The sequence below is a fragment of the Ochotona princeps genome, chromosome 7, assembly GCF_030435755.1.
Source record: "Ochotona princeps isolate mOchPri1 chromosome 7, mOchPri1.hap1, whole genome shotgun sequence".
Taxonomy (NCBI): domain Eukaryota; kingdom Metazoa; phylum Chordata; class Mammalia; order Lagomorpha; family Ochotonidae; genus Ochotona; species Ochotona princeps.
In genome coordinates, this window is record NC_080838.1 from 6,130,543 (window position 1) to 6,144,721 (window position 14,179).

General features: G+C 43.4%; 1 protein-coding gene across 7 annotated transcripts in view; it reads right to left on the bottom strand.

The window, feature by feature from the left end:
- Positions 1-14,179, bottom strand: part of ARFIP1 (ADP ribosylation factor interacting protein 1) — a 122,745-nt gene that overhangs the window by 79,414 nt on the left and 29,152 nt on the right. For all 7 annotated transcript variants that reach the window (XM_058666752.1, XM_058666749.1, XM_058666750.1 and 4 more), the window contains one exon: positions 3,217-3,318. In XM_058666752.1, the coding sequence (XP_058522735.1) occupies positions 3,217-3,318 (102 nt within the window). Of the gene's footprint in view, positions 1-3,216; positions 3,319-14,179 lie in introns of those variants that run through there.

Below are 14,179 nucleotides of genomic sequence, written 5' to 3' on the forward strand. Positions count from 1 at the left end.
GAGTTGGGGGAGAGGAGAGAAGAGCATGCTGGGCTGGTGTGCTGGTGGACCAGCCTTGGGGAACATTGATTGGGCCTGGGTTTTGGATGTGCGGAAGAGTAGCGTCCCAGACCAGCACACTTGCCAGGAGCTTGGGACCCTGGTGGGCAGGCAGAGCTCCAGGCCAGCACACACTGCTCCCCAAGCCCCCTCCACCAGAAGACTGAGCTTAGGAAGGTTGTGCAGGGAAACCCAAGCACTCCTGGGCACAGACTGTGTATTGATCAGGGGAAGGGGCAGGGGATGTGTGGGAAGGAGGGTTGCTGAGGGAGTGTGCTGCAGGAGAGGGTGACTTCTGAGGGACTTCCACTGTACTTGCAGGTAAGCAAGGGGGCTAAGACAGAGCAGTTTGGGGGGGGGGAAGCTGGAGGACCTTTATGGGTAAAACCAATGCACCAGCCTTTGTGGGAGACCTGAGTTGGGCTACTTAGCATGGCTTACCACCGACCACCACTCACCAGGCAACACTAAAGCTAGGACTGGGGGCCTACCTGGCAGGGCTAGATCACAGTACCTGCCGTGAGAGTCAGAACAAAGGACAGGCAATGTCAGGCTGGGCCATGACACTGACTAGCATGCGAGAGACCCAGGTCTAGGGGCAGATTCCACAGGGGTGGGCCCACAATTTCCAGTGGTTTGCTTAAGAGCTGGCACTCATGAGTACTGGGATTGGGGACAGAGAATGATGGTCCAAGCTGCAGTACCCACAGGCGCACTCAAGAATGGGGTATGGAGCAGGTCAGGCCACAACATCCACTAGCTCATACAAAAGCTGGAACAGAGGGGGCAGACTATGCCGGATGGGGGTCTAGCACCTGCTGGCACATCTGGGTCCCGGGTAGGCCGATGGGGGAATCTGGGAAACCCCCCTGGTGGGTCACAGCTCCTGTTGGTGAGCATGTGATTCAGGCCTGGGTGTTGGTCAGGCCAGGTTATGTAGCTCCATCCATCAGCAAGTGCGTGGGAAGGTTCTGGAGGGGGTTGGGCCTGGCAAGCCTGGTCAACCCAAGCCCGTTGAAATGTGCAGGAACCAGGCTGGAGTGCCAGTTATGGCAGGCAAGACTATCACACCGATCGGCATGCATGAGCCAGGGAAGGGAGCAAACTACGCAGGATTAGGCTGCAGTACCCGCCAGTGACAGCTGGGACTGGGGGTGGCCTGGGTCAGTCTAGGCTGCAGCATCTGATGGTAAAGGCCAACACAGGGGATAGGCTATGAAAGCTGGGTCAGAGCAACCACTGGCAGTCACAAGATCAGTGGCAGATAACAGGCCTGGTTGGGGAGTTAAAGGAGTGTGCCAGCTGGCTTGTAGTTCCTGCTGGTGAGCTCAAGAGACAGTATGGGGGTAGCAATCTGGGCTACACATGGCTGTAGTGTCCCTTGGCATGTGTGTGTACAGGGTCTGGAGTGCCTGACTGAGCTAGACTCCAGCACCCACTGGTGCTGCTTCTGCCAAAACTCTAATTAAAATGTGGTAGCCCACATAGGGGTGTTAAGAAGTGAGATCTGTAACAGAAATCAGTGTCTCTTTTATTTCCTTTTTCTTCAATGTATTTGAAAGGTAGAGAGAGTGCATGAGAGACAGAGAAAGTTCCTATCTGCTGGTCTGCTCCCAATGGATGGGACTGGCTGGGCTGGACCAAACCTGGGAGTTGGAAACTCAACCCAGGTCTCCACTACAGGTGGCAGGGACCCAATTACCTGAGCCATGACCTACCCCCTCTCACGGCCTACAATGATGGGAAGGTGAAGACAACGGCTACAGCAAGTCCTTGAACCCTAAGCACTCCAATATTCTAACTGGTACTATAAGTACCAAGCCAAATGCTTGAGAAACTTGAGTCCTCCTTGAGAAACTGGAGTGGTACTTAAAGAGAATGCATTAACTCTTGTGAGAGCAGGATATCACCAAGTGCATGCCCCATGCATCCTCTTCTCTTCCACACGTACCCACTTGCCTCTGCCACAGGCATTCCCGCCACGTGATGCCACTCACCAAATGACACAACATGAAACTCTCAAACAGAAGGCAGCCACTCATTCTTAAACTTCCCCGCTTCCAGAACTGTGGCCCGCATGAACTTGTTCCTCTGTCAACTACCCAGTGTCACATTTGATTACTGTGTCAGAAAAGACTAAGACATGAACCTCAAGTCTGAAGACGTATTATTAGTTCTTTCTAAAAGCACTGTTAAGGCAAGAATGCATGAAACTTTCTAATGTCAATTAAACAAGTGGTAATCTCTAGAGATGTTCCTTGTTACAACTGCAGAATACTACCAGTGTTCAGTAGAAAAAGGACATACCACAACGTACAGGTCAACCCCTCCACAACAACGAGTTCCTGACCCCAAAATACCAACAGTGCTGCAACTGAAAAATCTAGATCTGAATTACTGTTTTCTGTTGACGAGTTCTATTTGCAAACATACAATGCAGATAATCCTATTTAAACTACAAAATAACTTGTGCATCTTTCAACTGCTACTTTTCAAAGATTATGAAAACTGTATCATTAAAGACAGTTAAAGCTGTACTCTTGTATCAAACGGGAAGTTTAATGTAAACAGCTCCAGAAATAAGTACCATTATCATTTCTGATATTAACATACACTAATCAGTAATATTCTCATGAAAGATTTTTATTACAGCTATAAAAACTAAGATTAAATGAATGCTCGCTCAAGGTTACACTGCTAAAAATGGCAGATGATCTCTAAATCCTTGGTATTCCTATTAAAAAACAAGTTTCATTTTCCACTGAGTCAGGTGACATGTTAGAAAGTGAACAGCAAAATTAGGAGCAATTATTTAGAAATTATGTACTGGTAATAGGAAGAAAAGAAAACAATACTATTTTAATGAATATTTTATGTTAAAATTATCATATCACACAACATTAAGGTGTTTCAGACACATGCCAAAATTGCCAGACATGCTCTCCTTCTGCTTAACTACTCAACATAACAGCAGCAGTCACTGCCCTGAGCCTAACCTGGACAAAACACTAATGTGGCTGGCCTGGTCACCCCCACATAATGCTAGATGCTTGAAGGAAGCCATTTCAAGAAAACATCCTTACATTAAATGTTGTCCATTTCTTTCCTCTCAATATTTAAAGAGATATCATAGTTTACCATGATTCTTTGACTTAAGAGAAAGAAAGCCATGCTTACCCTATTAAAGCCATGATCATGGGCGTCATCAACTTCTCCGTTGCTGGTCACGGGAATTTCTGCTGCTGAATTTTTGGGAGATTCCTGAGCCATAGTAGACTCCTAGCGGGAGAACAGGAAGGCAGGAAAAAAAAAAAAAAAAGACACATTAACATGAGATCACAAAAGGCGCTTTCACTAGCCATTATTTTAACTTTTAGAATAATTACAGTCTACCTAGTAATTATATACTAAACATGATACAAATAAAAAATTTTAAAAATGCATCTAGCTGCTTTTATCACACTTAATCTAAATTTCTTGGTTAAAAATTATAAGCCCTGGGGGACACTATGCTTGTCTCTGAAACAGTATGCTCATGCCACCACTTAACAAAGATTACAGAAATTCAGGCTTGACTGGTAACCACCAGCATTATAATGCTCAAGCAAATGCTGGGCTTCTAGAAGGTAAGCTCTCAACTGAAGGGCTTCCTTGATAAAACATTTTATTTGTTAACAAATCTCTGTATTAGAATTCAGCTTTACACTCTGGCTTTACTGTACTTAAAGTAAAATAAAGTTTTACAGCATTACTTAATTCCATAAGCACCAAAAGTGTACATTTCTTTCAGAAACAATGATTAATCAATAACAGCAATAATTATAGATGATAAAAAAAGCTGTGCTAGTTATGTGCAATTTCTAAAAGTACGAAATGTGAAGTTAAAAAGGAATTTCACATACTTCAAGGATTTTAACAAAATCTGTTTTCCCTTACTTTAAAGACTTTAGTGAACCCGGGGTCCTCTCCCTTTCTCCCAAAAGAAGCAGAAGATGATTCAAATACTTGGGCCACTGCTTCCTATGTGGGGGACGAAGCTCGTGGCTTTGGCCCCATCCAGCGCCAGTTACTGTGGCCACCCGGAAGTGAACCCAGCAGCAGATGAAAGACCTCCCTCTCTGCAACTCTGCTTCCATAATAAATCTTTAAAGAGAAACTATAATACGTTTTCACACCCTAAACACTTTTTAAAAATCTTTGTTTATTTATTTGAAAGAGTTACAGAAGAAGTATGAGTCATGACTTTAAAATCACTATAGTAGGGCTCGGCAGCGTGGCCTAGTGGCTAAGGTCTTCGCCTTGATCCCATATGGCCGCTGGTTCTAATCCTGGCAGCTCCACTTCCTCTCTATCTCTCCTCCTCTCAGTATATCTGACTTTGTAATAAAAAAAAAAAAAATCACTATAGTAATAGGAAGAAATCTTTTTATGAAAGCAGGATCTCACATCTACTTCTGTACTCAATCTGTCACAATTATCATTTTGATAAAAGTATATGAAAAAATCTGGCTTATGTGGTTATTGCTTTCTCATTTTCATTTTGTATACTTTGATACTACACAGAAACTTGATTAGCAATACTTTCTTAAAAATTTAATCACAATGTTGAATGTAAAACCATATGCCTGAATTTTTCCTATTCTATTATATTAAAATCCACTGATCTTCTTTGTTCTGAGTGACTCTTCCGCATGTGTGCGATTAGAAAACAACAGGCATTGGACACTGGAAAAACACTTCTGCAGTGATTTATGCAGATCCTCCATGCTTTGGAAGATCATTGCCACTTCTTTACACAGTATTTAAAAAGTACCATTTGTGGAGCTGGCACTGGCTAATCTGTAAGTCTGCCTTTCTAATAAAATTAAATATTTTTTTTAAAAAGTACCATTTGTTATATTTGGTTTCAACCATAAAAATATTTAAGGATCTGGAAACCATACAAAAATTTCCCCCACTTAGTTTCTGCTAAAAATATTGAATTTAATCACTAGCAACTAACACGGCCAGTTATTTTACTTGAAGGAAGAGGTTTTCCAAATACATCCTAAACATAACCACAATGTGCCTGTCACATTTCTTTAAAAAGGAGGGGTCCTCCAGCTAGTCTGACTACAATTCAATCACACACAGACTTTTCCTCAACCATTGGCCCTCTGGCAAGCTGAATGCTTCGAGCATACCTTACTGTGTCACACACAACACTCAAAACACTCAAATCTTTCAATGCTTTATCAAAGATACTAGGTGAAACTTTTTCCTTTGCACGTTCATGATGCTGAAAGAATATGACTACATCTGTGCCCTGCTCATCAGCCATAAGGCATCTGCCAGGTGGGAATGTAAGAATCACAGAAACAGTAACTCCCTCTCTGGCTCAGGCAGCTCCTGGGGAGACTCAGCTCTGAGCCCTCAGCAGGCAGTACACCAGGCCCAAATCTTAATCTTTTCCCCAAATTAACTCAAACGCATCACAGACTCCTGTGCAAAATCACAGGAAAGAACGTAAAATGGCCCTGGGCAGGGGAGAACTGAGATGCTCCTCCGAAGGAGCAATCCTTGAAAATCATCAACAAGCTGGGTTTCATCAGAACTTAAAATTGTCTACTCTTTCCGTAAAAAACAATTTCAAGAGAACAACAAGATAAGCCACAGACTGGAGACAATATTTGCTAAAACAGTGCTATCCAAAATCCATCAAGAACTCCTAATACTCAATAAGAAGACAACCCAGTTAAGAAGTGGCAAGTACATGTTAAGATGCTAAACCACATGTAACACTAGAGAACTGCAAATGAATGAGGGAGCAGATGGCTGCAGCAACTGCTGAGGAGTTGCTCTGAGCGTCTACATCCCCCAGAAGAGTCCCAGGTTCAAGTCCCAGCTCCTGTACTTCCAATCACACAGCCTGGAAGCAGGTGATAGCTCAAATACTAAGGTTCCGGCCTCCCACAGGCTCCTGACTTTGGTCTAACCAGCCATGGCTAATACAAGCATTTGGGGAGTGCACCAAGATACAAGGTTCTGCCTCCCTCCCTCCCCCTCTCTTTCTTTCTTCTCTCTCTTTTTTTTTTTAATTTCTCTGGCTCACTGCCTTTCAACAGCATAAAACAAAAACAATGAGAACTCACCCTGCATGTACTGGAATAGATAAAATCCAACATCCTGACACTAAACGCTGCAGAATATGTGGAGCAAGAGGAACTTTCATTCAGCACTAACCGGAGTGCAAAACGCTACAGCTACTTTGGAAGACATTTCAGCAGTTTCTTATAAAATTATACACACATTCAACACACAGTAGAGAAACTGTGCTCCTTGGTATTTAACCAAATGAATTAATTATCCACACAAAGATGTGCACAAAGATATTGATAGCAGCATTATTTTTAATTGTCAAAATCTGGGGATAATCAGAATGTCCCTCAGCAAGCAAACGGTTATTATTCATGTACACTCATAAATGCAATTAGAATTCAGCACTAAAAATAAGAGTCATTAGGACTGGCATTGTGATGGGCAGGGTTAAACGGCTGCCCGTGACACCAGCATCCCACATGCGCATGGCTCAAAGCCTGACTGCTCAACCTCGGATGCGGCTCCCCACTAATGTGCCCGGGAAAGTAGTGAGAGATAGTCCACACTCCTGGGTCTCTGCACCCTAGGTCTCTGCCTCTTTTATGACAAATTACTGTTGTCTAAACTATTGACACTCACTGTCTCTACACTTTTCTTCAACTGCTCTGCACCCTGAGACCTGAAAGATGCTCCAGGCTCCCGACTTTGGCATGGCACTGCCCTGACCATTATGGTCATTTCAGGAGTTAACCAGTGGAAGGAAGATCTCTGTCTTTCCCCCTCTGTGTAACTCTGCCTTTCAAAAAAATAAACCTCTTCTCAAAAAATAAAGACGTTATCAACTCACAAAGAGACAAGAGAATTTAAATGCATGTTACTAAACAAAAGAAGTTAATCTGAAAAAAGCCACCCACTAGATGATTCTAACTATAGGATATTCCGGAAAGGGAAGAATTATGGAGACAGTGAAAACATCAGTGGTGGCCAGAGGTCAGCAGAGAGGGAGGGATGAATGTGCTGAGTATTGAGGATTTTCAGGGCAGAAAAACGACTTCCTGTAGTAATACCATGGTTGATACTCATCATTATATATTTGTCAAAAATCCATAAAATGTCCATGAGTGAGCCCTACTGTAAAATATAGTCTCTGGGCACCAACAATGTGTGGATGTAGGTTTATCAATTCTTTCTTTTTTTAAGATTTATTTACTTTTATTGCAAAGTCAGATATACAGAGAGAAGAGACAGAAAGGAAGATCCTCCTTCCGCTGATTCACCCCCCCAAGCAGTTGCAACGGCCGGAGCTGATCTGATCCAAAGCCAGGAGCCAGGAACTTCTTCCAGATCTCCCATGCAGGTGCAGGGTCGCAAGGCTGTGGGCCGTCCTTGACTGCATTCCCAGGACACAAGCAGGGAGCTGGATGGGAAGCAGGGCTGCCAGGATTACAACCAGCACCCATGAGGGATCCCAGAGTGTTCAAGAGTTCAAGGCAAGGACCTTAGCCACTCAGCCACCACGCCAGGCCCAGGTTTATCAATTCTAATAAATGCATGACTCTGGGCAGGAGAGTCCATGGAGTCCATGCAGGATCAGGAAACAGGTGGAAACTGTACTTTTTCCCATAACTCGGCCAAGAAACTGAAAACAAAAGTTTAATAAGAAGCAGTAATTCTATCTTAGATCTGCTGCTTGTAAATTATGATTGTATGAAAGATTCCTATTCTTTGATTTCTTTGTAGTACTATGCTAAAAAATACATACCACAGTGGTTAATATCTCAGCCACTTCTGTGTGTACAATTCAATAATATTACATACAGGCACATTTTGACAACCAAGCTGAAGAATTTTTTATCTTGCAAAACTAAAATGCTATTCCCATTAAACAATATCTCCTTATTCCACCCCCAGCACTTATCAACCTCTGTTCAACTTTGGTTTTATGTATCTGACCAAATACCTCATGTAAGAATTACACAGTACTTGGCCTTTTGTGACTTATTTCACTTAACAAGTCTTCAAAGTTCTCCCATGCTGTAGAATATGTTGGAATTTTCTTGCTTTCTAAAGCTGAACAAAATTTCATTTAAAATATCACTCAAGATGCTCACGGGGGAGGGGGACGGGACGCAGGAGCAGAGCTGGAGCTGTACTCTGCAGCCAAGGTCTGACAAACATTTAAGAAGTTTCTTCCTCTTTGACCCGGTGTTGGTTGAAATGAGTGCCACGGAAACTGAACGAAAGAGGGCATTATGCCCCCAGAAAGATCTCCAGGAAAAGCACTTCAGGCAGCAGCAGTAGCTGTTGGATCAGGCTCCAAAGGAAAGGGTGGAGACTGAACCAGTTAATGTGCAAGTTGGAGATAAAGTCCTTCTCCCAGAATAGGGAGGCACCAAAGCAGCTCTGGATGACAAGCATTCTTTTCTGGTTAGAGACAGTGACATTCTTGGAAGATAGGCAGATTGAAATCTATTGAAATGGCAACACATGGAGCTTTCCTATAAATAATTCCCATGCCTCTTCTATAATAAACAAATGCTGTCTAAACTACTGACACCCACTGTCTCTAAACTTTCATTCACCTGCTCCAGTGGAAACATTTTCGAATAAAATACATAAACAAACAAAACAGTTCACAAAACAGAATTACAAGATAAACTTGAGGCAAAAAAAAAAAAAGAAAAAATCAAAATCCACACACAGAGGTCTCCTCAAAAGAGTTTATGGAAAAGAATATTATGTAAAAGCCATGCATGGATTTAAAATTCTTTCTGGACCAACATAAACTTTACTGTAATCCCACTTGTACATCAAACTTCTGAAGTACTGTGGCATGAATATCCCACACACACGCACGCCTATGCACACACGCACATATGCACACTCCTTCAGCGCTTCACTGAAGCACACAGAGGTGCTTCCCCTCCTGACTATTGTGAATAACGCTGCTCTAAACACACGGGTGCAGAGACCTGCACAGGATCCTGCTTTTAAATCTTTTGGATATATACCCCGAAGCAGAATTACCAAATTGTATTCTATTTTTAATTTTCTCAGAAGCTACCATTCTGTTTCCACAGTGGCTATACCATTTCACATACCCATCAGCAGTATACAAACGTTCCAATTTCCTCACATCTTCCCCAACACTTGTTACTTATTGTGTGTGTGTGTGTTATAGTAGCCATCAAAAGGGTGTGAGATAATATCTTCTGCAAATTTTTAAAGTTCACTTATACTAACAGGAGATCAAGAGAGAAAAACAGGGGCCCGGCGGCGTGGCCTAGTGGTTAAAGTCCTCACCTTGAACGCCCCGGGATCCCATATGGGCGCCGGTTCTAATCCCGGCAGCTCCACTTCCCATCCAGCTCCCTGCTTGTGGCCTAGGAAAGCAGTCGAGGACGGCCCGGAGCCTTGGGACCCTGCACCCGCGTGGGAGACCTGGAAGAGGTTTCTGGTTCCCGGCATCGGATCGGCATCAGCACCGGCCGTTGCGGTCACTTGGGGAGTGAATCATCGGATGGAAGATCTTCCTCTCTGTCTCTCCTCCTCTCTGTATATCTGACTTTGTTATAAACTGAATAAATCTTTAAAAAAAGAGAGAGAGAAAAACAGAAATCAACATTTTGTTTAATTTTCCCCAAATGTCTGTGACAAAGGAGCTGGCCATGTGAAACCCAGCAGTCAGGAACAATACTCAAACCTCGCAGGTTGTAACTGGCGGGAAGCTGGACTGGAAGCAGAGGCAGGACTCAGACGCAGGCATTCCGGTACAGGACATGGGTAGCCCACGCTTCCGCTTAACCAACTGCAACATGAAGCCCAACCTGCACTGCGGTTTTGGTTTGCCCTACCCAAATGGTGAAGAGACACTAAACACTTTCTTCATGTTTTTTTGGGTAACGGTTATATTAGCTTCAGAGAACTATCTATCTATCCAAGTCCTTTGCCCACTTAAAAAAATGCTCTGTCGTTGAGGTATGAGGACTTTGGAAGTGTCAGATACTAGCTTCATACCATGTCCCACAGACTGCACCTCTACTGTACTGTGTCCCTTTGATGCATGCAAGTTTTTAACTCTTGATGTAATCCAATCTGTTTTTACTTTTGTTGACTGTGCTTCTAATGTTACATCCAGGAAATTGTTGCCAAATCCCAGGTCATGAAGCTTTCCCCTTAAGTTTTCTTCTAAAAGTTCACAGTTTCGGATCTATACTTAGGTTTGCACTCTACTTTGAGTTGATTTTTTATTTCGGGTGTAAGTGAGAAGTCCAACTCCACTCTTCTACACATGGACACACAGCTTATCCAATAAGACTTGCTAAAGCAACCATCGTTTTTCCGCGGAATGATCTGGGAATGCTCAAGACTTTCAGACTCCCGTGTTCCTCACCGCCACAGTGTCCTTATGCAGTCTCAGATGACGCATGATCACGGTAGTTACATTTATGTCAATTACACAGACATTAGCAGCTTACTGTTAATCCAGTCAGGAAGACCAAGGTCTAGCTACACAAATAGTCACTGCCCTTTAAATAGTAATATTATGTTCTTACTGTTTTCCTCCTAGAGGCAGCTGGTGAGACAACAGGCAGACAACACATGCATGTGACTGTCCAGGCGATATGCATGGGGAAAACGGAAATATAAATCAGTCTTAGCTCCTAGGGACCTCAAAGTACACCAGGGGATTAAAAATAATTATAACAGGGCCAGTGTGATAGAGTAGTGGTTAAAGTCCTCGCCTTGAACGCGCCAGGATCCCATACGGGCATTGGTTCTAATCCTGGCAGCCCCGCTTCCAAACCAGTTCCCTGCTTGTGGCCTGGGAAAGCAGTCGAGGACGGCCCAAAGCCTTGCAACCCTGCACCCGCATGGGAGACCCGGAGGAAGTTCCTGGCTCCTGGCTTTGGATTGGCTCAGCTCCAGTCATTGCGGCCACTTGGGGGGTGAATCATCAGACAGAAGATCTTCCTCTCTGTCTCTCCTCCTCTCTGTATATCTGACTTTCCAATAAAAATAAATAAATCTGAAAAAATAATTATAATACAGTGTGATGAGCACAAAGAACCCATTTTCAGAGGTTACATGTATGCTATGTCTTATAGGATGACAGCAACACAATAAAGCAGAGACCTTCAATAGTAGGGAAAATAAGACTACAACAGAAAAAAAAAGTGTAGTGTATTCTGGAAACCCAAAGTAAAGAACCTGTTTAAAATAGTGAACTTTCTTTCATACATCCACTAATTAGACTAATCTAGAGTTCCATAGTGTGCTAGGCACATTTTTAGGATAATGAACATAGGATAATGAACACAATAGAAATACCTTCTCTTCATTTAGCTCTTCTAGTTAGAAGACAAATATACATGGCATATAGTCATGAATGCTCATTGTTGGGCTACAGTACAGCCAGTTAAGCCCCTGACTGCTATGCCAGCATCTTATATCAGAAGGCAGATTCAAGCCTTGCCTGAGGAAATGTTTGGACCCCTATCATTCACGTGGGAGTGAACAGCGCAGGCAAGAGATGACGCTGGCTTGGAGTAGGATGACAATGATTGAGGAACAGCTGGAAAGAAAAGGGAAATATCAAGAATTCAGGTGAGGACCTTTGAGGTCTGTAAGTCTATTACACATCCAAGCAGAGAAGGTAAGAGAGAATTGGATATGTAACCCCAACACTCTGAGAAAAAAGGTTTAAGCTAGGAATAAGAAATCAGAAGACATCACTGTATAGATGATATTTTAATCTCATCAACTGGATGACATCACTTAACAAGAGTCAACAAACTTTCTATAACACGACAAACAGCAATATCTTATTTCTATGGACCATATGACCTTTTTTTGTAACTTATCAACTTTTCTGATTAACCCCAAAGCAGCTATAAATATATAAATAAATGGGCACAGACTTGGTGTGATCCCTGTTCAGTAGAGACTGAAAACAGGGGTCTGAAAACAGCTCTGGCACACCACAGAACCTGACACAGGGGAAACAAGGCAGAAACAGCCAAGGAAACCTGAGGGAGGAGGAGACTCAAAACGGGAGGCTTCGGCTGGGATAAGCGACCATATCCACTGGTGCATGCATGAACCAGGGTAAGTGCAGGCTGGTTGAGCTTTGTTGCAGTATCAGCTGACAAGTGCTGGTATGGGGGCAAATTCTGTCAGGCTAGCCCACAATACAACCTGGAAAGTGCCAGACCCAGGCCTCAAAGTGGACCTGGCAGGGAAACTATGGGCACCACTCTGATGGGGTACAGTTCCCACTGGTGAGCCTTTGAACCAGGGCTGGAGGTAGAGCAGGTGGCACCCACAGCATAAGTATGGGCTGGAAAGTGGGGTCAGTTTGACTGAGTTAGGCTGCAGCATCTACTGGTGTGCACAATGCCAAATGCGAAGTGGGACAGACTGAACCAGTTTGCTGCACATACCGTCATGCAAAGGAATCATGGCTGGGGGCGTCCCTATTAATAATAATCCTGACTGCTCCACTTCCCATCCAGCTCCCTGCTTGTGACCTGAGAAGGCAGCAGAGGACGACCCAAAGCCTTGGGACCCTTTATTGTTTGGAAAACCCAGAAGAAGCTCCTGCTCCTGACTTCGGATCAGCTAAGCTACAGTCGATGCGGTCACTTGGGGAGTGAACCAGTGGGCGGAAGATCTTTCTCTCTGTCTCTCCTTCTCTCTGTAAAATCTGACTTTCTAATAAAAGCAAGTCTTAAAAAACAGTCAGAAAGGGATGCCTTGTAAAAACTTCCCTAATCTTAGCTGTTTCCCTATAAATTATTTTATTACACATTTGCAACTACTATACAGCCTTAAAGGATAGAATTATAAAACTGAATTGCAATAAAACATTTTGACCCATCAAAATCAGTTTGTTGAAATAAACACTCATATGATTGTTGGCGAAAAAAAAGAGAAATGTGGCTAAAGACAGAACTGACCCAAAAACTGCAACCACCAGTGTGCGTAGACTGATGTGCATAATGAACCAAGCTGGATCCCGTACTGACAAGCGCACGAGTCAGGTCTGGGATCACTTCAGATGATGAGGTTTATTTGGGGATCCCCCCAGCTGAACAGCTGAACTCCAAACAGGGGGAGAACTGCAGGATCTGTGGCCTCTGACCATGGAATACATGTGTCAGAACATGGCCTCCTCACTGCTGAAGACAGTGCAGTGGATGGCATACCCAGTTCACACAGGGAGGGGACATAACAGTTCACTGAGGCCTGCAGAGGACATCTAGTAATGGAGAGAAGGGCCGAACAAATTGGACAACTAAGCGTTGACAGAAAATATCTGGGTAAATGGAAACTCTAAGGTGGACTATCAGCCAATTGACCTTGAAAAGATTTCCTCATTCTTAGAACAACAAAACCAACAGCATTTCAGAACTATCAAAGCCACTTGAACAGTACTCTCAGAGCATGTTCCACATCGGGGACCTGGGACAACGCTGGGTGGCCATCTCCCATCCCTGGATACTGATGTGGTTAGGATGATAGGTGTGGTTTCTCCCCTTCTTTTCTTCCTTCCCCAAGATACAAGAAAAAGAAAAAGAAACAATGGTCCCATCCATCTTGTCCTATTCCGCGACCCTTCCCCACCCTAGTCAGTGGTCACAGGCATACATCCTTCTCAACTATGTAAAAATTATCAAAATTAAAATAAAAACAAAAAACATGGGAGGCTTCTGAAGACAGGTTAAAAAAAAAAAAGTGGGAGCAAGTTTTTGCTTACAATTCTGAAAGACTAAGAACCTGTTGAATCTTACCTCTCCCAAGAAGAAGTCTAACTATATTTTAATAAAACAATAACCTTCAAGACGACACCAACCCCAAAGAAAAGTGCATGCTCACTTGGAGGAAGACAGACCAGGAGCCATGCAAGTAAGTTCCCATCTTTTTGGCTTATAGCTTCGAGCTAAGTACTGTGTTGTGTACCGAGTAGTAGCCAGGGCATTCACAAGGAAAGCTATGGTCTTTCTCAGATGAGGAAAATGTAAGAAAGAGTAAAAGGAATTGTGAACTCTGGAAAACAAGG